This window comes from Mirounga leonina, unplaced genomic scaffold (assembly GCF_011800145.1).
Source record: "Mirounga leonina isolate KUSES-001 unplaced genomic scaffold, KU_Mleo_1.0 Mir_91, whole genome shotgun sequence".
NCBI classification, from domain to species: domain Eukaryota; kingdom Metazoa; phylum Chordata; class Mammalia; order Carnivora; family Phocidae; genus Mirounga; species Mirounga leonina.
In genome coordinates this window covers 48,525,302-48,552,559 of record NW_023270839.1, presented here as the reverse complement: position 1 = coordinate 48,552,559, position 27,258 = coordinate 48,525,302, and the positions used below count along the sequence as shown (strand labels likewise).

Below are 27,258 nucleotides of genomic sequence, written 5' to 3'. Positions count from 1 at the left end.
AGTTCTTACTCTCTTATCCCAAACTCGTAAGTCCAGAGGTATTTTGTAATCTTTCGAACTTTAAAAGATAATATGGTATATGTGCCACTTTATAATCAAACACATTAATATTTTTGCAGTGAAATGTATTATTCATAATGAGTGGAGTACAATAAAGGCTATAATAGCCTGTGGCATTTCAGGTCAGATTTTGTTGCTCCATGAATTCTTGCACCAGACTTCAAAAGAAAATTGAGGTTTTCAGAGCTGTTTAGATTTCAGAGTCCCAGGATGAGGAAGGTGTGTAGATCTTTGTGTACATATTTATACACAGAACAAAAAAGTTTCACAAAACAAACTTTACCCCTTACTATGTGCAGTCACTTTAATTATTCTATTTCATATTTTTAAAAAGTTAGTCGTGAGTTACTAAATTAATTTGAGGACCCATTGATTGACAACTTGCAGTTTGAAAATCATTGATCTAGGAGCCTATGCAGCCTTTGTTCTAGGATCTAACTTGGGATTACTGTGGAACTAGATTTTTTAGAAGTGCTGTTACAGGTTTATAACAGAGTATATAGAGTATTATTATTGCATGTTGTTTTCTGGTACTTCCATTGGTCACTCATCATCATATTACTAAAATCCCTATTATGGCATTTAGCTGTGATTCAGTTCTTTTTATTGATGAGGATGATATATGATTTTTTTTTCTTTACAAATATGGAGTAATACTATATCCAATGGTTATAACTTGCCATTTTTTACTTAACAGTTGTGTCTTCGTCATCCTTCTATGTCAGTACATATAGCTATTACTCATTTCTTTTCTCTCTCACTTTTTTTTTTTTTTAAGTAAGCTCTGCACCCCACGTGGAGCTTGAATTCACAACCCTGAGATCAAGGGCTGCGTGTTCTAGCAGCTAAGCGGGTCAGACACCCCTTTCCTCACTTTTTTTAATGGCAGTAGAGTATTCTTTTTATGGATATATCAAGCAGAAAAAATGAAGTTCATGCCATTTTTTGTGTGTTACTATAAAGGCTTCAGTAAGTATTGTTTTACATACATTTTTGTCTGTTTGACCAATCATTTCCTCAGGATAAATTGCTAGAAGCAGATTTGTAGGGTCAAAGAGTTCACACATTTAAATTTTGATTAATACTGCCAAATAGCCCTCTAAAAACTTAGCTCAGATTTACACTCCCATCAACATCCTTTTTCACCAGTTTTATCAACATTGATTTGTTATTTGGATTTGGATTTTTTTTTTTTTAATATTTTATTTATTTATTTGACAGAGAGAGAGACAGCGAAGAGAGGGAACACAAGCAGGGGGAGTGGGAGAGGGAGAAGCAGACTCCCGCAGAGCAGGGAGCCCGATGCGAGGCTCGATCCCAGGACCCTGGGACCATGACCTGAGCCGAAGGCAGACGCTTAACAACTGAGCCACCCAGGCGCCCCTGTTATTTGGATTTTAATCATATTCACGTTTTTGTGGTGTTTCTCTTATTACTGATGAGCTTCAGTGTATTTTCATGTTTATTGCCAAGAGCTATTTAAATATTTTTTCTTTTCATATACTTTACTCAATTTTTTAAAAATATTTATTTATTTTAGAGAGAGAAGAGGGTGCACAAGAGCGAGCACACACAAGTTGGGGGAAGGGCAGAGGTAGAGGGAGAGACAGAATCTCAGACTCCCCGCTAAGCGCAGAGCCTGGGGCACCACCCTGAGATCATGACCTGAACCAAAACCAAGAGTCAGTTGCTCAACCTACTGAGCCACCCAGGCCCCCCTCATATACTCTACCCAATTTTTTACAAAAGTGTTTATCTCTTATTAATTTATAAGAGTTGTTACTAAAAATATTATTAAGTAAAAAAAATATATTACTAAGTATGTGTTACCAGCATTTTTTATAGTTTCTTACTCAATTTTATGGTGTCTTTTCTCATACTGCCATGTTTTCTTTATTTTTTCATTGTAATCTTCGTATACTCTATATACTTTATTTAATAATATATATCATATATGATACATAATATTATAGATAAAATAATTTGCTTTCAAATAGCTATCCAGGCAACATTTACTAACTAAAACATTTTTTTTTCTACTCATTTGAGATAATACCTTTATATTACACTAAATTCCCATGGTAGGCATGTCTATTCTGACACTCTTTTCTATTGATCTAGCCATCTAGACCAATATATGCACTGTTTTATTTATTATAGTCTTAAATAAAGTTTAATATCTCATAGGTCAAGCTTCCTGTCACACTCTTATTTCTAAAAGGTGTTTTGACTATATTTTTTGCATTTTTATTCTTTTTACATGTACTTTTGTTTGCTTTTATTTAAATTTGTTTTTAAGATTTTATTTATTTGAGAGAGAGCAAGCGAGAGAGAGAGAGCACAAGGTGGGGTGAGAGGCAAAGGGAGAGAGAGAAGCAGACTCCCCACTGAACAGAGAGCCCTTTGCGGGGCTGGATCCCAAGACCCTGGGATCATAACCTGAGTTGAAGGCAGACGCTTAGCCCACTGAGCTACCCGGGCTCCCCTTATTTTATTTTTAAGTAATCTCTACACCCAACATGGGGTTAGAACTCACAACCCTGAGATCAAGAGTCACATACTCATGGGTGCCTGGCTGGCTCAGTAGGTGGGGAGTGTGATTCCGTATCTTAGGGTTGTGAGTTTGAGTCCCATGTAGAGTGTAGTGATTACTTAAAAAAAAAAAAAAAAAACCTGCATGCTCTACTGACTGAGCCAGCCAGACACCCCCTCGTTCTTTTTTTTATTATAAAAGCAATTAAAAAGCAATTCAAGGAAATGTCTCTTACCCCCTCCCTCAGACACCCCAGTGCCATTGCACAGAGGGTACCCACTTTTTCCAAATTTTAGATCTAAATTTGATGAGAAAAAAAATTCTTTTTAAAGATTTACTTATTTGAGAGAGAGGGAGAATGAGCTGGGGAGGGGCTGAGTGGCTCGATCCCAGGATCTTGGGATCATGACCTGAGCTGAAGGCCGATGCTTAACGACTGAGCCACCCAGGCGCCTCTGAGAAAATTTTTTTTAAAAATCATCATCTTTTGATGAGATGAACTTTAGAGTCATTCAGTCAAGTTTGGGGAAATGAAAGACTCTGGATTTCATTTGGCTATAATGAATTAAATTAATTTAGGGAGAATTGACATCTTTATAATTTTTTATCTCCCATCCAAGAATAGCTATACTTTTTGGGGTGCGAGGGTGGCACAGTTAAGTGTCAGACTCTTGGTTTCAGCTCACGTCTTGAGATGGGGCCCACTTAGGGCTCTGTGCTGAATGCAGAGCCTGCTTGAGATTGTCTCTCTGGGTCCCTCTGCCCCTCGAGCTTATGTTCTCTCTCTAGTAATTAATTTTAAAAAAGAATGCTATACTTTTTTAAAAGTCTTTTGTTATGTCTTTTTTTTTTTAAGATTTTAAAAATTTATTTGGGGGGGGGTGGGAAGGGGCAGAGGGAGAGGGAGAGAGAGAATCCCTGGCAGACTTCGTGCTGAGCTTAGAGCCTATGGCCCTAAGATCATGACCTGAGCTAAAACCAAGAGTCTGACCCTCAACCTACTAAAGCCACCCAGGTGCTCCTTGTTAGGTCTTTCAACAAAGTTTTAAAATTACTTTATCTATGTTACATGTGTCTTATGTAGTTTATTCCTAGGCTAAAAAAATATATTCATGTATTTAAAAACACAGCAGACACCAAGCATAAATTATCTTTTTTGTAAGACCAGTAACTTACAGGGAGAAAAAGAGAGGGATAGAAATAGCCTATGTGTGCCTAAGAATTATTATAAATCAGATGTTTTTACCATTATAATTTTATGCTGATTATTATTTATAGGGTGGCTAATTTTTTTCATAATTTATCTTTTACTTAAAATACTGTTATAATCAGAAAAAAATTTTCATTGTAGAAAATTTTGGACAACTCAGACATTAAGATTTATATTATGCAGAAATAAACACTGTTGACATTTTGGTGTATGGCACTTTCTTCTAGATGTTTTTCAATATGATCTTAATTATGTTCATACAATTTCAATATACAATAAGCTCCAAAAAGTTTATTTTATGAATATTTGTAATTGCTGAATAATAGTCTATCCTGTATTTACTATAATTTATTTAACCATTTCTATGTTGTTGGATATTTTTTCCCATTTTTTATAATAAAATTCTTTCAACAAACACTTTTATATTCATATCTTCTTTTTTTTAAGATTTTATTTACTTATTTGAGAGAGAGAGAGATAGCGAGAGAGAGAGCACGAGCAGCGGAGAGAGAGAGAAGCAGGCTCCCCCTGAGCAGGGAGCCTGACATGGGGCTTGATCCCAGGACTCTGGGATCATGACCTGAGCAGAAGGCGACGCTTAATCAACTGAGCCACCCAGGTGCCCCAGGATATAAACATTTTAAATAAGGTTGTAAAAAATAAAAGTAATACAAAGAATTATAGAAAATACAATAGAAGAATAAAATTAAAACAACTCATAATCTGGGGTGCGTGGGTGACTCAGTTCGTTGAGCGTCTGCCTTCGGCTCAGGTCATGATCCCAGGGTCCTGGGATTGAGCTCCACATCAGGCTCCCTGCTCAGTGGGGAGCCTGCTTCTCCCTCTCCCGCTCCCCTGCTTGTGTTCTGTCAAATAAATAAATAAAATCTTTAAAAAACAAAAACCAAAACCACTCATAATCTTTTCAGAGATAAACTATTGAACTTTTGATATAATTCTTATAATCTTTTTTCTCTGTGAAAGTATAAATGTGTGTGTCATTTTTTTTTTTTTAAAGATTTTATTTATTTATTTGAGACAGAGAGAATGAGAGAGAGAGAGCACATGAGAGGGGGGAGGGTCAGAGGCAGAAGCAGGCTCCCTGCCGAGCAGGGAGACCGATGCGGGACTCGATCCAGGGACTCCAGGATCATGACCTGAGCCGAAGGCAGTCGCTTAACCAACTGAGCCACCCAGGCGCCCAATGTGTGTGTCATTTTTAAAACAAAATTAAGGTTATAGTTTTGATCCTGTTTAGTTTAATTAAGATTATATTGTGAGCATTTTCCATAGTGGCAAAAAAATCTTCGAAATCTTCATTTTAAAGGTTATATAATCTTATTATAGGATAATACCATTTTTGTTAACCCCTACCCATTTTCAGACATATATATTTTTTCCAGTTTTAAAGTACTATTTTTAACTATCAAAAATAAAGATGCAATAAACATTTCTGTTCATAAATCTTTGTGTTTCTGGTTATTTCCTTAGGATAGTCTCAGAAATGGACCAGAGGATATGCACATTTTTTTTTAAAGATTTCATTCATTTATTTGACAGAGACAGCGAGAGAGGGAACACAAGCAGGGGGAGTGAGAGAGGGAGAAGCAGGCTTCCCGCTGAGCAGGGAGCCCGATGCGGGGCTCGATCCTAGGACCCTGGGATCATGACCTGAGCCGAAGGCAGCCACTTAACGATTGAGCCACCCAGGTGCCCCAAATATGCACGTTTTTAAGGATATATAATGCTAGGTGCCTTCTAGAAGATGTAACTACTATCCCATCAACAGTATATGTGGATGCTATACAGTCATTTAAATGGAACAGGCCTGAGTATGTAGTTCTTTGCTCTGAAGAAGTAGATATAATGGCTTCTGCTTTTTAGTTATCATTTTGTGGAAATATAGGTATTTTTCCAGACTGCTTTTTGACTTGGCAGGGGCCTTGGCTATTTAGATCCTGAAATAAATTGTTGCCGTTTGAAGAGTTTATTTATTTATTTATTTTAGAGAGAGAGAGAGTGCATGTGAGCACATGCATGCAAGCGGGGGGTTGGGCAGAGAGAGGTAGAGAGAGGAACTCAAGCCGACTCTGCATGACTCTGCATGGAGCACAGAGTCCAATGCGGGGCTGCATCTCACGACTCTGAGATCATGACCTGAGCTGAAATGAAGAGATGCTTAACCAACTGAGCCATCCAGTTTCCCTTAAATTGTTGTATCTCAGACTTTAGTGAGGAGGAATATGGAGCATTTTGTTTTAGATACTGTATATTCTCTATTGGGAATGTTTGTGGACCCCCAAAATCAGTGGAAGAGTAGCCAGAGAGTGACATGTCAAATTGAGAATCAGTCTTTTGAAAAAGAATAGGGAGAAAGTGGTAGAAGATACTTAACTACAATTTCCTCTTTTTTGTTGTCTTTTTTGTTTTTTTGATTCCTTCGGAATAATTTCTTCCCAGTTACTTGGTATCCCTGCCTGTGAGAAGGGCTGGGATATTAAACTAAATGAAACCTAGAGCTGTGAATTAGGAATGACTAATTTTTTATTTTTGTGCTTTGTGCAGATCAGGGTGTCTCCTTCCCTTTAGATTTCATTTGCCCTTGTGCCCACTAGATTATATTTATTGACTGAATAAATGAATACATAACTAGATGAAGAGATGGGTAAAAAAGAATTAAAAACACACAGATGTCAGAATAAAAGGTTATGAGAGATGTTTCTTTCATGTTCTGTTTATTCATGATCTAATTTTTCCTAAAGTTTCTAAAAGATTTTATTTTATTGTTTTAAAGATTTATTTATTTATTTGAGAGAGAGAGAGAGTGCATAGGGTAGCACCTGGGAGAGGGAGAGAGGGTCTTAAGCAGACTCTGCTCTGAGAGCAGAGCCTGACACCAGGCTGGATCTCACAACCCTGAGATCCCAACATGAGCCAAAACCAAGAGTTGGACACTTCACCAACTGCACCACAGAGGTGCCCCAAGATTTTATTTTACTTTTAAGTAATCTCTACACCCAACATGGAGCTTGAACTCACCAACTCCAGATCAAGAGTTTGCAATGCTCCATGGACTGACAAGCCAGGCGCCCCTTTTTTAAAGTTTTAATAAGCAGAACTTAAAAGACGCACACATATATACTGACAAGAGTCAGTATCAATTTTTGATCCATAAAGCTTATGTTGACAAGAACATAACATTGGAACTTTTAAAAGTGCCTGGGTGGGCTCAGTTGGTTAAGCATCTACCTTTTGCTCAGGTCATGATCCCAGTGTCCTGGGTTCCAGCCCCGTGTCAGGCTCTGCTCATCGGGGAGTCTGCTTCTCCCTCTGATTCCTTCTCCCTCAGCCTGCTGCTCCCCCTGCTTGTGTTCTTTCTCTTTCTCTCTGTCAAATTTTTTTTAAAAAAGTAAATCACCTTTTAATTTTTTTATTGAGCTTTTAATTTTAATTCCAATATAGTTAACATACAGTTTTATGTTAGTTTCAGGTGTATAATTTTAAAATTTTTAACCACTTCTGTAATTACTGAAATGAAACCTGAATTAGGCTTTAGACTCCCCCTGCTGGGTAAGGATGGGGAAAAGAGCAGAAAACCTACACTCTGGGTTTGAACAGTCACAGATTCCAGTGCCTTAACTGATATCTTTAAATTTTCATGTGTGTTCTCCACAGGGAGCATTTCCTGCTCGTTTGAAAAAAGTACTGATTGTGGGAGCACCAATATGGTTCCGAGTGCCCTATTCCATCATCAGCCTCCTCCTGAAGGACAAAGTCCGGGAGAGGGTAAGGCATGCTTTATTTTATTTGTAGGTGGAGGTGGTTATTTGAAGAAGGTGGTGAACTTCCCATTTCTACTGTTGAAACCTGCCAATTAATTTTTTACCTTCAATAAAATTCTTCCGGCCTGTCTCTTAAAGTGCTTTCTGCTTCTGTTAGTGTATCCACTTATATTCTCTGCTTTATTCTTTACTCAGGTCAGTACAGGCTTCCTCTCTCACTGTACTACAAGTTCTTTGAAGTTAGGAGCTAGACATAGTTTGTCTGGCACTCTCCCTCCATAGCACCTTACATAGAGATAGCACTGAAGGAGTGTGTCCCGTGGATAACTTAGGGATAGCTACTCCTTCCAAAAATTAGCCTAGTGCTCTTCATGCATATTTAACGATTTCTAATAGACTTAGTTGAACTGGTGTTTGAATTTGTTCAAGTATAAATATTAATCTGTCCTTTGACCACCAGCATGGTGGAGGAGAATTTCTCACTATATTTCTTTATATGTCTACTTCCATTACTGGCATTTTCTCTTAAAACACCCTGCTGCTTCCTAACTTCAAAAGTGTTGTCTAAAATTATCGTAATTCTGTTATTACCCCTGAGTATTCTAGGACTGAAAGATTATGGTTTTATTCATTCTTTCATTTCTCACCCTTGAAAGAAAGGGCACATGAAACATTGACACAATCTAATTATAGTTGTTGTGAAATATTATTAGAGATTTTTGTAGTATAGAATTACGAGGTTATATCAACAACAATGCAGATCTCTATAGCTGGGGAGACTTGTGTTGGAGAAGGGAAACTGAAGACGTTTGGCTCTGTGGAAGTACTTAGGGATCTATTGAAGGAGAGTAGGAGAAATCTTTTCCAAGGTACTCTTTGATAGAGGACTCCTTAGGCAAATTCTTGCACTTGTTATATAGAAGTATTAATGTGTGTATAAACTCAAAATATATGCGCACCTTTACAGTCCAGGCTCTGGGCCCTGGGAATTAAAAATGGAGTGAGATTTTCCTTACCCTTACGGAGCTCATGTTCCTGATAGGGAACACAGAGGTAGACATGTACAGAGAACTGTGGCCCTACAGGAGCACAAAGGAGAATATTGTATCGAGCAGTCAGGGAGGGCTTCACAGAAGAGGTGAGCTTTATAAGCTTGTCCATGAAGAGGCCGAGGAGGAAAAGAGGGCATTCCAAGAAGGGACAACAGCAAGAGTGACAAACATTCCCATTTCACACAGATTTCATGAAAAACTAACTAGGCCAATTTTGTCCAGTAAGGCTGTGTCTAAGCAGAGAGCAGAATTAGGATTACTTTTTTGGCAGTTTTCCTGGGCTACCCTGTATTGGGTGACTGGTCTAGTGTTATTTTCCTAGAAAGCTACCTTTGAGAACATCCATACTGAGCTGTGAGTAAAGCACCAGGCTTAGAGTTGGTTACCTTAGTATGGAGTTGACCAAAAAAAATCACTGCCTGTGCATTCTTAATAATCAAAATGGCAAATACCTGCATGAGATGTCACTGGGAAGCGTTGTTAATAGTATAAAGGCTTTGTTAAATGTACCTTCCTTTTGAGGTATATAACGAGGCTCCCGGGGCACTAACTGGCTCGGTTAGTAGAGTGCATGACTCTTGATCTCAGGGTCGTGAGTTTGAGCCCCATGTTGGGTGTAGAGATTACTTAAAAATAAAATCTTTAAAAAGGTAGGGACAAATTCTAGGAGTGAATTTGATATACATTCTAGGAAGTCAGACCTTTGGGGAAATTATAGGACTTTAATCCCAGGCAGATGAAATGCAGTCTACTCCTTTTACAAGTATACCAAGTATTTCAAGCAAATCTCATCCCATTCTTCAAACCTAATATAAACACATTTGTTCTTTATCTTCACTGTCTTTTTTTCCTGTCCATACTCACATGGTTCTTTCTGGCTTTCCAGATTCAGATATTAAAGACATCTGAGGTCACCCAGCACCTGCCCAGGGAGTGCCTTCCAGAAAACCTGGGTGGGTACGTCAAAATTGACCTCGCGACTTGGAATTTCCAGTTTCTACCCCAGATGAATGGCCACCCAGACCCCTTCGATGAGATCATCCTGTTCTCCCTCCCTCCTGCCTTAGACTGGGACTCAGTACATGTTCCAGGCCCCCACGCCATGACCATCCAAGAATTGATGGACTATGTTAGCACCAGGCAAAAGCGGGGGATATATGAGGAGTATGAAGACATCCGCCGTGAGAACCCTGTTGGCACTTTCCACTGTTCTATGTAAGTAGGAAAAGTTTGGGCCGACAGTGGGTTACCAACATGCTTCTGGTGCATGCTGGCAACAGCTCCATCCACATCTCATTTCCTTTAACAGAGGCTCTTCCTTGTGTTAAGGAGCATCAGTCTCACTCAGATGATGGTTCTCTCATCCAGAAAGAGGCACCTCCTGCTTTGGTGCCTATTGCCAATATCCTATATTCTGAATTTCTGAAGGTCTTTAGTACCAACAGGGGAACCATGTAATAATGGATGCATAAAAGATTTTCCTGAATGCAAATGTTTTGGGGAAGAAAATAGGTTCAAAATATAGGTTCAAAAAAGTGGGTTCAAAAATGTAGGCTCTCTATTCCTGTCTTCAGTGTGATCTCTGGACCTTACATTTGGGCAGTTTCTCCCTAGAGCATTTATAGTATAACATTACTTTCTTAGGAGGGGTGCTGGTGCATTTAAAATAATCCACAGTCAGTAAGAGAAAAGAGTTAACTCTTAGGAATTTGGCCTTGTAGGATTTTCTTTCTATCCAAATCTTACTACAGAACTACCTGGCTAGTTTATAACTGGTTCATAATTACTTTGTAACTATTGTTGGCCATAGGGCATAGATCATTTTTCTTACTGCTCTCGTTTTACCCTGTTTTCATTGGCTGCAGTAGAAATTTCTGTCTCTCTGTTGAAAACTAGAGTAACTGTCCCAGGCTCAAGTTCCAGCATAGCCCAAAATCCCTTCTGTGATTTATGCAGGTTATTTCCCTTGCCTGCACCCCAGTTTTCCTGTGTGTAATACATGATGTTAGACTCTGATATCCACCTGCTTGTGTAGCTTAAATGTTTTAGGTATCCATGATTCCGTGAATACGTCTTGCCCCTTGTAATTCCTGTCCAGCTTAGTCAGTGTACTGTAAAGAAGATGCAGAGAGAGACTTAGCAAAAGGAAAGAGGGAAAAGAATGAGTTAGGAAACCAGTAAGAGAGAAGAAACACTTGAGAAGAAAGTCAATAGGCAGAGCAAGAATGCAAAGCAAAGAGGGAAAAAAAAAAAAGCAGAGCATATATCAAAGTGGAGAGAGTGTCCTTTTCTCCCACACAGCTGTTTCTTTCTTAGCAGTTCACAACCTCTATATGCATCCAGTCTTTCTCCCAACCAGTTTTTCCCCCGAACTTTTTTTTTTTTTTAAGATTTTATTTATTTTTTGAGAGAGAAAGAGACAGCAAGAGAGGGTTCGAACACAAGCAGGGGGAGTGGGAGAGGGAGAAGCAGGCTTCCCGAGGAGCAGGGAGCCCGATGCGGGTTTCGGGGCTCCATCCCAGAACTCCGAGATCATGACCTGAGCCAAAGGCAGACGCTTAATGACTAAGCCACCCAGACGCCCCTCCCCCTGTACTTTTGAATCAAGGAAGTATTATGGAACAGAGAGGAGTACTGGGCTGCTCTAAGAGGATGCATACTTGACTTGGGGATTCCTAACTTTGTTCTGACTAGATTCTGATTAGATGAGACCACTAATCTGGTCTCTGTTATTGTAGTTTTTCATTTCAAGAATGTTCTTATATAAATGGAATCATACCATAAGTAACCTTTTGGGATTGGCTTTTTTCCCTCAGTATAATTCCTTGGAGATTCACCCAAGTTGTTGTTACATGTATCGATAGTTCATTCCTTTTTATTGCTAAGTACTATTCCATGGTATGAATGGTTTAACTGTTCACCTAGGTTATTTAGAGTTTCTGGCATTTAAAGTAAAGCTGCTATGAATGTTTGTGTCTAGGTTTTGTATGAACACAAGTTTGCATTGCTCTCGGATAAATGTCCAAGAGTGTGATGGCTAGGTCATATGGTAATTAGATACTTAGTTTGATGAGACACTGCCCAGCTTTTTCCAGAGCGGCTGTACCATTTGACGTACCCTAGCAATGTCTGAATGATCCAGTTTCTTGGCATCCTCACCAGCAGTTGCTGTTGCCAACACCATTTTCTGTTTTAGTTGTCCTAATAGGTGTGCAATGAGGTCCCATTGTCAGTGTAATTTACATTTCTCTAGTAGTTAATGATATTGAACATCTTTTCATGTGCTTATTTACCATCTATATATCCTCTTTGTAAAATGTCATACCTTTTTCCCATTTTCCATTTGGACTTTTTTTTTAAACTATTGAGATTTGAGGTTTTTTTAAATATATTCTAGATGTATGTTCTTAGTTGGATACATGGCTTGCGGATATTTTCTTCTAGTCTGTAGCTTATCTTTTCATCCTCTTAACATGGTCCCTGGTGAAGCACAAGTTTTTATTCTGATAAAGTCCTTTAATCAAGTTTCCCTTGTATGGATCACACTCTTGATGTCAAATCTAAGAACATGTAACCCTAGATTGCAAAGATTTTCTCCTTTTTTTCTAAACATTTGATAGTGTTATGTTTCACATTTATTTAAGTCTGTGATCCATTTGAATTAATTTTTGTTTAAGAGGTAAGGTTTAGGTTGATGTTGAGTGTGTGTATGTGCACACACATTTGCGTGTGTCTGTGGATATCCAATTGCTCCAGCACCATTTGCTGAAAAGTCCTTCCTCCATTGAATTGTTCTTGGGATTTTGTAAAATATCAGCTGGACTTATTTGTGTGGGAAGAGGGAATTTTTTAAAATATGGAAAAGTACAGAATATAACGTGATAAACAACTATGTTCCTGTCACCAGAATTAATACTGACAATTTTTAATATTTTGTCATATTTGCTCCATCTTTTTTTGTTATTAAAAGAAAGAATTCAGGGACGCCTGGGTGGCTCAGTCGGTTAAGCGGCTGCCTTCGGCCGGGGTCATGGTCCCAGGGCCCTGGGATCGAGTCCTGCATCGGGCTCCTCGCTCAGCAGGGAGCCTGCTTCTCCCTCTCTCTCCCTCTTCTTGTGCTGTTTCTGTCAAATAAATAAAATCTTTAAAAAAATAAAAAATAAAAGAAGGAATTCATTGTAAATCCCTTCTAATTCTCACCCTCAGTTCTCCCCTCTTCCCCAGAAGCAGCAACTAGTATGAATACGGTACATTTCCTTCCAGACTATTTTGCTTATTCCATTACATATTTGTTGGTAACTATGAACAATAGAATATTATTTTATATTAGAGTAATATTTATATTTTAGTAATTTTTTTTGCTTCTTGATCAATATATGTACAACTTTTTTTTTAAAACAAAATAGTACCGAAGAATAGGAATGCTAAAATTAATGGCAATCCCTGGGCGCCTGGGTGGCTCAGTCGTTTAGCGTCTGCCTTTGGCTCGGGTCATGATCCCAGGGTTCTGGGATCGAGCCCGCATCGGGCTCCCTGCTCGGCGGGAAGCCTGCTTCTCTCTCTCCCACTCCCCCTGCTTGTGTTTCCTCTCTCACTATATCTCTCTCTGTCAAATAAATAAATAAAATCTTAAAAAAAAAAATTAATAGCAATCCCCTGCCTTACCCTTGGTTCCTCTAGGTATCCATTTTCAACTCTTTTTTTGTTTTTTTTTAAGATTTTATTTATTTACTTGACAGACACAGCGAGCGAGGGAACACAAGCAGGGGGAGTGGGAGAGGGAGAAGCAGGCTTCCCACTGAGCAGGGAGCCCGATGCGGGGCTCGATCCCGGGACCCTGGGATCATGACCCGAGCTGAAGGCAGACGGCTTAAAGACTGAGCCACCCAGGCACCCCCATTTTCAACTCTTAATAGCTGTTTCTTCTGGTATTTCTTCTATGATTCTAAATAAAATACTTAAAATACTCTTCATTGATTTTTATGGTAGGTAAGCATTTGGTTCTTAACACCCTGTCTCCAGTTCACTTTTCACTGTTTTTCCAATATAATTATGTCATATTTTTTTTTATTAAATCAATAGTCATTGTTTAAATTATTATGGCTTTGTAAATTTTTCTAACACAGAGATGGGCTTCTATGAAATCAAATATATTAAGTTTTATCAATTCAATTTCTTGTTTCTTCTGGAGTTAATTACCTAATTTAAAAAAAATTTTTTTAAAGATTTTACTTATTTATTTAAGAGAGAAAGGAAGTACAGAGGGAGAGGAGAAGCACTCCCCGCCAAGCAGGGAGCCCGATGCGGGGCTCGATCCCAAGACCCTGAGATCATGATCTGAGCTGAAGGCAGACACTTAACTGATTGAGTCACTCAGGCGCCCCAGTTACCTAATTTTTTCATCTGTTTTTACTTTTCCATGTTCCTATCTTTATTTTTTTCCCTATGCTTAATCAAATTTATTTTACACTATTATTAGTATTTTCCAAGTGGTCAAATATATCAGATAATGAATTGATTGTTTTGGTTTTTTTTCCCTTGGAGACTTCACTTCCAGAAGTTTTTGGGGTTTTGCTCCAGTCTAAACTGAGGTTGGTGTTGTCTGGACTTTTTCCTGATTTCCGCCCCCACTTTCCTTTATTGGCTCTTGTTTCCTGGTTCCCCCATCTTCTTTCTTTACTTAGTTTTGTTAGAGCATAGAATTCTAGGTTGGAAATAATTGTACCACAGAACTTTTAAAACAATCCCTTTTTAATTAGTAGCAATGCAACTAAACAGTCTGATGTTATTCTTATTCCTTCTCAAGACATTTTGGACATTTTTAGATAATCTCTGTCTTTCCATTTAAAAATTTCACAGTGATATTTCTTGCTTGGTGTGGGTCCTTTTTTTCATTCATTTTATTGGGTTCTTGATAGGTTCTTGCACTCTGAAGGCTTGTGTTTTTAGTTCTAGGACTTTTTTTTTTTTTACATTAGTTGTTTTTCATTCTCTCTTTCCTTGTATTATGTCAGTGCTCTCTTTCTGGACTATTTCTCTCAGTCTGGTTGGATCTCCTAGATCAGAGATTGACAAACTTTCTCTTGAAGGGCAAAATAGTAAATATTTTAGGCTTGTGGGCCTTTACAATCTCTATTGCAAGTGTAATCAACTCTGCCATTATAGTGTGAAAAAAGCCATAGACAGTACTAAACTGACAGGCTTGGTTGTGTTCCAATAAAATTCTTACTTACAAAAACAGGTTGCTGACTCCTGCTCTGGAATGATTGTCTTGTTTTCTTAAATTTTTCTTATATTTTTCATCACTTTGACTTTTTGTTTTATTCTGGAAAATTTCTTCAACTTTCTTTTTCATCTCTTCTATTAAAGTTTTTACTTTGGATATCCTATTTATTTTCCAAGAGCTTTTCTTCTCTGTTCCTTTCTCATAGCATCCTATTTTTGTTTCATAGATATAGTACCTTTTTCTGTCTGAGGGTATTAATTATAGCCTTTTAGAACTTATTTTTTCTTACTGACACTCTTTTGTGCTTTTTCCCTGCCATGTGTTTGATTGGTTTCTTTTTTGTGTTGGAGCCTTCTGTAATTATCTGGAGATCTTTGGCTGTTAGTTTACACTGTTGAGGGGGAGGTCCTTAAAAGCTGCTTGGAAATGCTGTTTGTGTGAGTGATCTTCAAATTTAAATAATCAGCTAGCTTGTTGTTGGTGTACTCTAGGTGACAGAATTCTTTAATGTAGGGCTATTCACTTTCTCCATAGAGGAATTCTCCACTCTTTTGCTTGGGAGGGTCCAAGCTTGATGTAAGTATAGGATAGGAGAGAATAGGGAGAAGAGGGCTGGGAATTCTCACTGTCTGTCATTCAGATTTTCACTTATTCCTCTGTTTTTAACCCTGTGACTCGCCTTGCTTTCCAGGGTGTGGGATTGGTGAGAGTGAGTCATTGTGTCTCTCTGTAGATACCTCTGTGGGTCCTAGTTTTCTGCATTTGGCCAAGTCAGCCAAAATTCTTCCATCTGTTTTCTCTCTGCCAAAATGGATTTCACTCTTTATCTGCTGAAGTCTCTGCCATCACTTTTGGGGTTTGTACTGATTAGTGCCTTTATACTGAGGCTACAAGACAGAGTGGAGTCAGGGCACCTGGGTGGCTCAGTCGTTAAGCGTCTGCCTTCGGCTCAGGTCATGATCCCAGTGTCCTGGGATCGAGCCCCGCATCGGTCTCCCTACTCCGCGGGAAACCTGCTTTCCCTCTCCTACTCCCCCTGCTTGTGTTCCCTCTCTCGCTGTGTCTCTCTGTCAAATAAATAAAATCTTAAAAAAAAAAAAAAAAGATAGAGTGGAGTCAAACATATGTTGTCAACCTACCATGTTCAACTGGAACTTAGGTTTCTTAGCAGCCAGATTTTTTTGGTGCAATATCCCTATTTCCCTCTCATTTTCTCTTTTGAATGGAAATAATCTTTATTTTCACAGGAATACATACATATTAAAAATGTTAAATGATATGGAATATGGATAGACTAGACCATTGCTCCATGTCTCCAACACCAACAGTAACGGATACCCACCTTTGCACCGCTGGACTTTGTGTTTACACATACATGCTGCTTCCACCTTTTCTTTGTCTTTGTTTTAGTTTGTCTGTTTCATTTTCTTCAGGTCTCCAGGAAACCTAGAGAAGAACCGCTATGGGGATGTACCCTGCCTGGACCAAACTAGAGTGAAGTTGACCAAACGAAGTGGCCACACTCAGGTACACAGATAAATGCTATATTTTCAGGAGCACTTAGGGAAATTTTCCAAAGTGAAGCTTACTAGTATCATAGTAGAAAGAACATGGACTCTAAGCCAGAGAGATCAGATTGGCGTTTTAACTTTGCTATATACAAGTTAGTCTGTTACCGTAAGCAAGTCCCTATAAGCCCATCTCACAGTACGAAGTGGAGATTAAATGGAAAAATTTATGTAAATGCTGATAGTGCAAGGTCTGGTATATCATAGATGCTTGATAAATGTCAATTATTTCTCCATTTACTCCTTAGTTGTAAAATTATAGTCCTATTGTCTATCATATTAATGAGTGTATATGTAGCAATACAAGGCAACTCTAATTATAAGTGACCTATGATTTTTTTCATCTAGAAGATCTTAAAATACCTTTGGACAACTAGTGTACACATAAATATCTAGGGATAGAGTTAAAATGTTCAAATGATTATATTATTTAATGTATTAATTTGATCATATCTTCATGTTAAAAAATCACACGTATATACACTATAGTGAAACTCTTCACATGCACCTTTAACATCAGTGTCTTTGCCCTCATTTGAGCCACTTCCTGAGTCAATCTAACAGTTTTCCAGAGCACACAATTTTTACTTCTTTTTTTTTTTTTTCAATTTTTACTTCTTTTTAAGTATATGGTATTGTGACTGAAAAGCTTATCCTAAACCAGAAAGACCTATTAGCATAACATTAACACAGCTTATTCTTTCCTTTCATCCTGTATCTCATGCATTTTCTGTAGCATAATCATTCACTTATTCTTTTTTAAAGTCCTCTTTATCATCCAACACTTAGAATTTTGAGGTCAACAACTAAGTATGTGTTACATTTCTTCTTTTTCCTTTGGATATACCAGTTTTGTCTGGTGCCCTCCATATGCATCAAAAAAATAGCATTGGGGCACATGGGTGGCTCAGTCGGTTGAGCATCTGCCTTCAGCTCAGGTCATGATCCCAGGGTCCTGGGATCAAGCCCCGCATTGGGTTCCCTGCTCAGTGGGAAGTCTGCTTTTCTCTCTCTCCCTCTGCCCCGCCCCCTGCTTGTGCTCTCTCGCTTTCTTTGTCAAATAAATAAAATCTTAAAAAAAAAACAGTATTGATTGAGGCTGTTGTTCAAAGTAAAGAAATTTAAATAGTGCCCCTTTAACATGACACACATTATAGGGACTTGTTACATCCCCTCTCTTTTTTCTGGGGGATAATTTTTTTTTTTTAATTAATTTATTTATTTGACAGAGAGAGACACAGCGAGTGAGGGAACACAAGCAAGGGGAGTAGGAGAGGGAGAAGCAGGCTTCCTGCAGAGCAGGGAGCCGGATGTGGGACTCGATCCCAGGACCCTGGGATCATGACCTGAGCCGAAGGCAGCCGCTTAAGGACTGAGCCACGTAGGCGTCCCTCTGGGGGATAATTTTTGAGAAAATTGTTGCCTTGTATTTGGGTATATAGGATACGTGGATCGGGACCCTAGGATCATGGTTTTAATCTCTTTTGACCCTACCATTTCAAGTATATAAACTGAATTCAATCGATCCTCGGCCTTTTGGCTAAGATCATGTGTAAACTGCATTTATAGCCCTGTCCAGGACCCTTACAAAAGGGTCTTCCTGGGGCAGCTGGGTGGCTCAGTTGTTAAGCTTCTGCCTTCGGCTCAGGTCATGATCCAGGACTGCCTGCTCAGCGGGGAGCCTGCTTCTGCCTCTCCCACTCCTGCTTGTGTTCCCTCTCTCGCTGTCTCTCTCTCTCTGTCAAATAAATAAATAAAATCTTTAAAAAAAAAAAAAGGGTCTTCCTGCAGGACCATTAACTCAGAGTCTGGCTGACTTAAGGTAAGTTGATCACTCTTACTGAGATCATCAAGTATATGCTCTCAAGGAGTGGTGTATAATGGTTAAGTTGGGGCTCAGGAGTCAGCTGTATTTATCTGTCTTCTTGACTGCTGTGTCTCCAGTACCTAGAACAGTACATATCACACCTTCAGTAAATTATTTGTGAAGGAATGAGTGAATCCCAGTGTACCAGCAGACTATTCTAGTCATCCTATAATTAAAGATCATCACTTGAATTAAATTCCTTTCATTACTGCAAACACTGGCAGAAGCTTTATTTCCACAATAAATGGTGGATTCAGGTTTATTAGTGAATTGTTCACCAGATTTGCTCCTGGAATTATAAAGCTATTAGTCACAGTTTCTGTTGAACTTGGCCCATAACATAGTGTACTTGGTTTGATTCTGCTATTTCAGTTTGCCCCCAAATCTATACTTTATCTCTGAGGTCATTTTCAGTTTTAATTTCTGATGATTCTTCTGAAATTGCTGATTTTAATTCCCAGTGCTCTCAGAGACAAGGATACCGAAAGCTGGTATCCTTATTTATAAAGAAATAGTATGTCTTCATTAAAGAAGTGTATTTCTTTTCAAAGCATGAAGGTAGTTCCAAGAGTAACAGCTTGTACATTACTTACAGAATAGTGTCGACTGGCATGTACCAGGGAAATCCTTTATATTTTTCTATGCCTTCTTGCCTGGGTCCTGCAGGTTTGAGTCACTCTGACCTCCCTAGAGTGGAGTCAAGTATGAGTTTTCTCTAGTCTGACATGGAAACTTTTTGTCTTTTGTCCTCCTATTCCCCTCCACACCCTCTGCTATTCATAGTACCTGCTAGGTACTCTCAACTAGTTATACTATGACTTGACGCTGTAGCTGCATCTGTGTTTCTCTTTTACCAGCTTGGATTATCAGCAAGGATGTTGGCAGAGATCTTGTGAGAAGGTATAATAAAAGTAATAAAAATTAAAATCCTATGTAATTTCCCTGATAGCTAATGATGTTGAAATAAGACTGAGGACACGAGGAGATGAGAGAAGGACCCCAGAAGAGAATGAGTCAAGAGCTGTTCATTGAGACCTTTCTGAATTTGTCTGGCTGTTGCTTTGTGTTAATTCAGGTAGTAAAGGAGCCTGGGTGTTTGGCCCATACTGTTGATGGTGCTAGATATGAGGTATAGCTTTCTTCCCTCTCCAGTCACACTTTGCCTTTTGTGTGTGGAAGCATGGACAGGATGTTCCTGCTCAGGGTGCTTGGCTTGCCTCCCATTTGGTTTTGAACCAGTGCTGCAAGTCTTAATGGGCTCCTTTTTTGGTAAATAACAGCTTTATTGAGATGTAATTCACATATCATACAATTTATCCATTTAAAGTGTATAGGGGTGCCTTGGGTGGCTTAGTTGGTTGAGTGTCTGACTCTTGATTTCAGCTCAGGTCATGATCTCAGCGTCCTTGGATTGAGCCCCATATCTGGGTTTGCACTTGGTGGGGGGGGAGGAGGTGGTTCTGCTTGAGATTCTGTCTCTCCTCTCCCTCTGCCTTTCCCCCCATTCACACGCACATTTTCTCTCTCTCTCTCTCTAATAAATAAATAAAATCTTAAAAAAATAAAGCATATAATTCAGTGGTCTGGTTTTTGTCCTTTTTTTAAAAGATTGATTGATTTTGAGAGAGAGCACAGGCGCTTGCAAGTGGGAGGAGGGGCAGAGGGAGAGACTCTCCCACAGATTCCTTCCCGAGCATGGAGCCCAAAATGGGGTTCATCTCTTGACCTATGAGATCATGACCTGAGCTGAAAGCAAGAGTTGGACGCTTAGCTGACTGAGCCACCCAGGTGCCCCTAATTCAGTGTTTTTTAATATATTCACAGAGTTGGGCAACCACCACTACAATGAACTTTAGAACATTTTTATCACCTGAAAAGAAACTCCATAGCCTTGGCAGTCACACCCCATTTTCTCCCAGTCTGTGTACTTTCTGTCTCTATGGATTTGCCTATTTTGGACATTTCATATAAATGGAATCATACAATATATAGCTTTTGTGTCTGGCTTCTTACATTAGCATGTTTGCAAGGTTCATCCATGTTGTAGCATGTGTCAGTACTTCACTCCATTTTATTGCTAAATAATATTCCATTGTATGGATATGCCACCTTTATTTACCCATTCATCAGGTGAATACCATTTGAGTTGTATCCATTTTTGGCTATTATAAAAAATGCTGTTATGAATATTTGTGTGTAAGTTTTTCTATGGACATATGTTTTCATTTCCCTCCGGAGTGGAATTGCTGGGTCATATGGTAACTTTGTGTTTAACCTTTTGAAGAACTGCCAGACTGTTTTCCAACATGAGTGCACCATTTTACATTCCCACTAGGGGTATATGAGGGTTCCAGTTTTTTCACATCTTTGCCAACATTTGTTATTATCCATCTTGTACCTGTAGCTATCCTAATGGGTATGAAGTTGTATCTCATCATGGTTTTGACTTTTCACTTTTTTTTTTTAAGTAGGCTCCATGACCAGAGCAGAGCTCAACATGGGGCTCGAACTCACGACAGTGAGAGCAAGACCTGAGCCAAGAACAAGAGTCGGACGCTCGACCCAGGCGCCCCTCATTATGGTTTTAATTTGCATTCCCTGGTGGCTAATGACGTTGAGCATGTTTTCATGAGTTTATTGGCCATTTGTATATCTTCTTTGGAGAAATATCTATTCTGATCCTTTGCCCATTTTATTTTTTGGGTTTTTTTTTTTTGTTTTTTTTTTTTAAGTAGGCTCCATGCCCAGCATGGAGCTCAATGTATGGCTTGAACTCATGACCCTGAGATCATGGCCTGAGCTGAGATCAAGAGTCAGACGAGTAAATGACAGAGCCACCCAGGCGACCCCCTTTGCCCATTTTGAAATTGGGTTGTCTTTTTACTGTTGAATTGTGAGAGTTCTTTATATATTCTAGATACAAGTCCCTTATCAAATATGTGCATTCTGTAGATGGTTTTACTTTCTTGATGGTGTCCTTTGAAGCACAGAAGTTTTTAATTTTAATGTAGTTCAACGAACCTGTTTTTTCTTTTACTGCTTGTACTTTTGGTGTCATATCTAAAAAGGCTTTACCTAACCCAAGGTCACAAAGATTTAATCCTACATTTTCTTCTAGGAGTTTTATAATTTTAATTCTTAACATTAGGTCTGTGATCCATTTTGAGTCAGTTTTTGTGTTTAGTATGAAGAACATGCCGGCTTGATTTTTTTTTTCCTGCATGTGGATATCCAGTTGTTCCAGTAACATTTGTAGAAACAAAGTTTTGAACTGATGCTTTTGCTCCTCACTGTCTGTCTGACAGGAAAAGAATATCTACACCTTGGGTTTTATTTACCTAGTACATAATTTTCCCACCAAAATGGTGTATTCCACACAGCTGCAATGATATTTCCTTTTTATCATTAGACAGATTACATCAATGCCAGTTTCATGGATGGCTACAAGCAGAAGAATGCTTACATTGGTACACAAGGTAAGTTAGGGTGCTCCTTACAAGTTGGTTTTATGTCATCTACCTATGATCTCTTGCACCAAATGATTGCATAGTTTTTGAAGGTAACTTGAGGTGATGTTGTGGCCACTAAATCCTGGTGTTTCATAAAGCTTGGGTGTTATTGAGAAGGCAAAGGAGAGGTATAGAGTTTCTGTACCAGATATGCGTGGAAACTTGCTGTGTAGAGATAAACTGGAGATTTGAACATACAACACTACTACAAGTTTTTGGACTATGCATTGCCAACCCAGGGGAATGGGACATCAGAACTCATTGGCCAGTGAGATGCTCTTTATGTCCAGTAGGAGGCCAGAAGTGGCAGTGGAGCTTCTCAGAGATTGAGTCCAGTCTATGAAAGGGTGTTGCTGTCCTAAGAGACTTTTGCTGGTTCCTATACCATCAGAGAATACCCAGCAGTCTTCTGATATGGATAGTCTATACTAGGTCTGACAGTGAAGATTTCAGATAAGAGTTTCTACGAATGCTCCTGTGGGCTCCAGTAGTCCTCCTAATCTGGCCTCGGCCATCTCAAGGAGAATACCAAGTTGCCTTCAAAAAGGGTGGGGAGAGATCAGAACACAGGAGGACATAAGAGGCCACCTTATGGGCTTTAGGCCCTTTGACCATTGCAGAGCATGGCCAGCAAGAGATCTGGCAAATACCTCTTTAGCAAGTGATCAAACTTAGTATCACCAATAATAGACAGATATCATGCCTCTGTTGTGATATAGTGAGAACTATATAACATAACCTTTATTGTTTGTTGCCAGTTTTTAAGTCTGAATCTAATCATGAAAAGTAAACCAGACAAATCCAGATGGTGGGACATACTATTAGAAAACTGGCTTAGACTCTTCAAAGTTAATGCCAAGAAAAACAAAAGCAGGGAACTATTGTAGATTAAAGGAGACTAAAGAGACATGGTAACCAAAGGCATGTGCCCATTATTGGAACTTCAGTTTAGAGAAGAAAACTGTTAATGACAAACTTGGGATAATTGGGGACTGTATATTAGATAATATTATTGTATCAGTGTTTAATTGTTTCAGTGTGATAATGGTATCGTTCTATAGGATAAAGTCCTTGTTCTTCTAAATATGTGCCCAAGTATTTAGGAATAGGTGTCATAATTTCTTTCTTTTTTTTTTTTAAGATTTTATTTATTTATTTATTTGACAGAGATCATAAGTAGGCATAGAGGTGGGCTAGGCAGAGAGAGAGGGGGAAGTAGGCTCCCCGCTGAGCTGAGAGCCCGATGTGGGGCTCCATCCCAGGACCCTGAGATCATCACCTGAGCTGAAGGCAGACACTTAACCAACTGAGCCACCCAGGAGCCCCGAAATGTCATAATTTCTGGAACTAACTTTTAAATAGTTACAAAATAAAAAGTGTGTGTATTTATAGATAGAAATAAATGTTGAAATAATAGCTAAAAATGATAGCTTTCGAGCTAAAGAATTTATGAGTATGTAGTAGTAGTCTTTCAACTTTTCGTTGGTTTCAAATTTTTCAAAATAAAATGAGGGAGAAAAAAATGGATTCTTGATATATTGTTAATTGGTCTGATGGTCACAGGTTTATATTTTTCTCCTAGGAGGGACCACTCCCTCCTAGAAGAGTCCTTTTAAGACCCTAAGAAGAAATGAGAATTATCAGGAAAAATTTTTGGCATATACAATATGACATGATCTGCCTGAGAGTAGGGGCTTTGTTGGGAAGGATGGCGTTGGCAGATTGGGCTTATGGAGGGTAAGGATTGACTCGAGGGTACCCCAGAATGCTTCCTTCTCCAGGTTTAGAAGGCAAAGCTACTACTCAGAGTTGCGGGAATTTGATTCTTTAGGGTGGCTTTGAAGGCCCTATCCAGAAGAAACTCCCCTAAGAGAATGAGAGAGATATTTTGAGTCAAGCACAGATCACCTTTAGACAGCATCAGTACTCTCTTAGGACTGGAAGATGGGGGTCCTGTGATGTGGAGAAGGCTGATTTGATTTGCCTGGCTAACTTTCTTGGCTATATTCAGTATTTTGATTCTTACTAATAATACTATTTCTACTAATATCTGTTATCTATTGAGAATATCTATTATATATCAGGTATATAATCTTCATCTAATTATTACAGAAACTCTGCAAGGAAGGTTTATTAACCCATGAACAAACTGAAGCCCAAAGAGGTTAGGCGATGTTGGATCACACAGTAAGTGGCAGAGCCAGGATTTGAAAGTATGTCTGTTTGATTCAAAAGTCCTCACAAGCCAAGTCAGAGGATTGTTTCACCCATGTCAGCATAAACCACTGACTTGAGTTCTTCAGAAAAGTTCACTGTTAAAGAGTAATCTGGGAGGTGCAGCTTTCCCTTCTAAATCTCTCTTATGCCTTGGAAGATATTATGACCCCTCTTTGCGAAGCCTGAGTCTAAGTGGTACCTGGGTGGTCAGGTGCTCTGATTGGGAAAACCATTTTTGCCAGTGATTTGAGTGTGGAAAATAAAGCATATGATTGCTGCTGTGGTACAGGGTCGTAGGATGTGGACAAGGCTGGAGTCAGAGATGGGGAACGGGAGTTCTTACTATCTTCTTCACATACATACTATGGTAATGTAAGTGCATTGTAGGAGATTTAGAAGATGGAAATGAAATTCACTCCTAACCCTAAGACCCGGAGATAATGTTAACATTCTGTAGCATTTCCTTCCAAACTGTTTTCTGTGCAAACAAATAGATACAGACATATAAAATATCTAACAAGATGGGTTCTTTCTATATGTTACTCCTTTGTTCATTTGATGATATCTTGTGAATACCTTTCCAGAGCAAAAATAACAGATCTTACAACATCACCTTTATGGACTACTTAAATCGGGGATATGCCATAATTTAACAACTCTCTCGATAGACATTTAGCTTGCTTCCAAGACCTCACATGCTTTTGGCAGTGTCCACTTCTGCCAAGAGGGAATTCTAGTATCATAAAACATTAATGCTGCTAAAAGGCTTTAGCAAAAACGGTAGTAAAACCAGCAGACTTCCAGGACAAAATCAACCCTTGATACTGCCCTTCTTCCCTAAAAGCAGAGGAAAAAGGGCTGGGAAAATACATGGAATTATCCCAAGTTGTTACTTCCTTGCTTAAAAGGGAGTTGGTGGCCCACAGGTGTCTTCAGAGTTTCCCCTGAGTGCCCAGCCCTGTGAAGGTTCTAACTCTAAAAGGAGAACTTGACAGTGTGGCTCTTACCCTCAGCACCATGTTTGTTGAGACATGATTCATTCTCACAAAGTAAAATGACTGATGTAAGACCACATACATTAAATGGTTAAGCTGTTTTGATCCAGCTATGCCATCAAGAGCTGTCTATATTGTGATGAAGCAAGTTTTTATTTTTTAATTTAATTTAATTTAATTTAATTTAATTTAATTTATTTTTTTAGAGACCGAGAAAGTGCGAGCAGTGGAGGGGCAGAAGGAGAGGGAAAGAGAGACTCTTAAGCGGCTCCACACTCAGTGTGGAGCCCAATGAGTGTGGAGCCCAACAGGGCTTGATCTCACAACCCTGAGATCATGACCTGAGCCAAAATCAAGAGTCGATGCTTAACCATCTGAGCCACCCAGGTGCCCCTGTGATGAAGCAAGTTTCTAGAAAGATTCAGCTGGTAGAGGTGTCCAGAATAGACTGGAAGGGAAGGAGTCCTATTCAGAAAAATAAACCAGAATGGTATTACAGTAACTCAGACAAAAGATGATGTGGTCCTTGTGGCAGTGAAGTTGGGTCGGGAGGGCATGATAAAAACCAAAAACAATCCAAAGGCAAAAAAATTTCTAGGACTTGATGATTGCTTCTGGAAGATAAAGGAAATGGATAAGTCAGAGTTGACTCCAACTTTTTAAGAATGCCAATACTTTTTTGAGCAGAGATGGGAAAGTAGAGAGAGAAGGCTAATTTTGAAGGAAGAGATTAAATGGCAAGGATGTTGGGTCTGAGGAGACCCATGATGGGACATGGAATGAGAGTGGTTTAGTAGGCTACTGATGATTATAAGGCTTTAGGGAGATGAAAACAGCTAGAGACGTGTACACAGTTGACACTGTCTGGATGTGCCAGCTCAAGCCCTGATGGTAAGGCTCTTGAGAAGGTACGTAACAGTATTTCTCAAACTGGTAACTTACCTACAACTTCACCTGGGATCTTCTTAAAATGCAGATTGCACATTTCTAATACTCTCTCATACAATGCTAGAGCTGGTGGTTCAAGGACCACCCTGAATAGCAGGGATGCAGTGAGAAGAGCAGGGAACCAGCATCTATGCTTTGGAGTTATTGGCTAGGGACAAAACCGGAAATGCCTGAGGAGGAAAGAAGGGCTTCCCAGGGTAATGTTCCTTGTCTTATCCTTCCATTCCAGGCCCTTTGGAGAATACTTACCGTGATTTCTGGCTCATGGTATGGGAGCAAAAAGTCCTGGTGATTGTCATGACTACCCGGTGAGTTCTTCCCCTTTCCTCCCTCTGCACTCTGCCCCCACCCTGTTCCCAAGCATGGGGGGATTCAAGATGGGAGTTTAGCTCATAGAACAATGAGGATTAGGAAAGCCATGGCAAAGAGTTTGAGATGTTTTAGGTTTTTCTTAGTTGACCCAGAATTAACGTAGCCAGGATATGGTGGAGATTGATAGATCTAACTTGTCAAAGATTTAATCCTTGGCTCTGGTGACCCTGTGCCAGTTACAGGCTACTCTGAGGTCCTGGCCTTATCCACTAAAGGAAGTGTGGGAAACGTGGTGCAATTCACTTTTAATCTGCTCCCTACTTCCAAAGGGCAGCTGTCTTCTTGGCTTCTAAATTACCAGCTCCCCTTCCTTACCACTTTTGACAGTTTTTCTGCTCATTCATATTTCCACCTATAAGAGAACTACAGAAAGAGAGATGAAACATAGTTGGTCAGGCAGGAAGCTCTGGATGAAAGGAGTCCTTTTGAAATTTTGGTCTACATATCTGCCAAAACTTGAGGAATTACAAATTCATTAGTATCATCATTATCATTATGATAATTAGAACCTATTTCAGATGAGGAGAAAAACGTGTGGCTTTCCCACTCCTCTCAGCCGAGGGCCCTTACTGGGGAAGAGAATGAACAGTGGCTGAGATATAGGGCAGAGAGTTCAGTCTGGCCCACCAGAGTTTCTCTGCTGTCTTTTTTTGCCCACCCAGTGTTTATCCTGGATATGTGAGGAGTAGCAAGAGGTATCAGGATAGGTGCCAAATGGTGTAACAGGCACCCAATAAATGTCTGCTAAATGAGTACATGAAGAAACTTTTTAGCTGTTGTTACATCTGTTTAGAATGAAGGTTTCCCACCTTTTCTGCCAAGAAACAAAGGTATAAGTTAGAAGCAATGCAAGAGATGACATTGCTGCTAGGGTACAGCAGGTCATAGTTTACTACTATGGAAAGGAAGGATGGAAGGC

At 39.2% G+C, this 27,258-nt stretch overlaps 1 protein-coding gene across 2 annotated transcripts in view; it reads left to right on the top strand.

The window, feature by feature from the left end:
* Nucleotides 1-27,258, top strand: part of PTPN9 (protein tyrosine phosphatase non-receptor type 9) — a 78,191-nt gene that overhangs the window by 46,589 nt on the left and 4,344 nt on the right. For both annotated transcript variants that reach the window (XM_034994648.1, XM_034994649.1), the window contains 5 exons: nucleotides 7,479-7,589; nucleotides 9,524-9,852; nucleotides 16,297-16,390; nucleotides 21,708-21,774; nucleotides 26,197-26,275. In XM_034994648.1, the coding sequence (XP_034850539.1) occupies nucleotides 7,479-7,589; nucleotides 9,524-9,852; nucleotides 16,297-16,390; nucleotides 21,708-21,774; nucleotides 26,197-26,275 (680 nt within the window). The remainder of the gene's footprint in view (nucleotides 1-7,478; nucleotides 7,590-9,523; nucleotides 9,853-16,296; nucleotides 16,391-21,707; nucleotides 21,775-26,196; nucleotides 26,276-27,258) is intronic.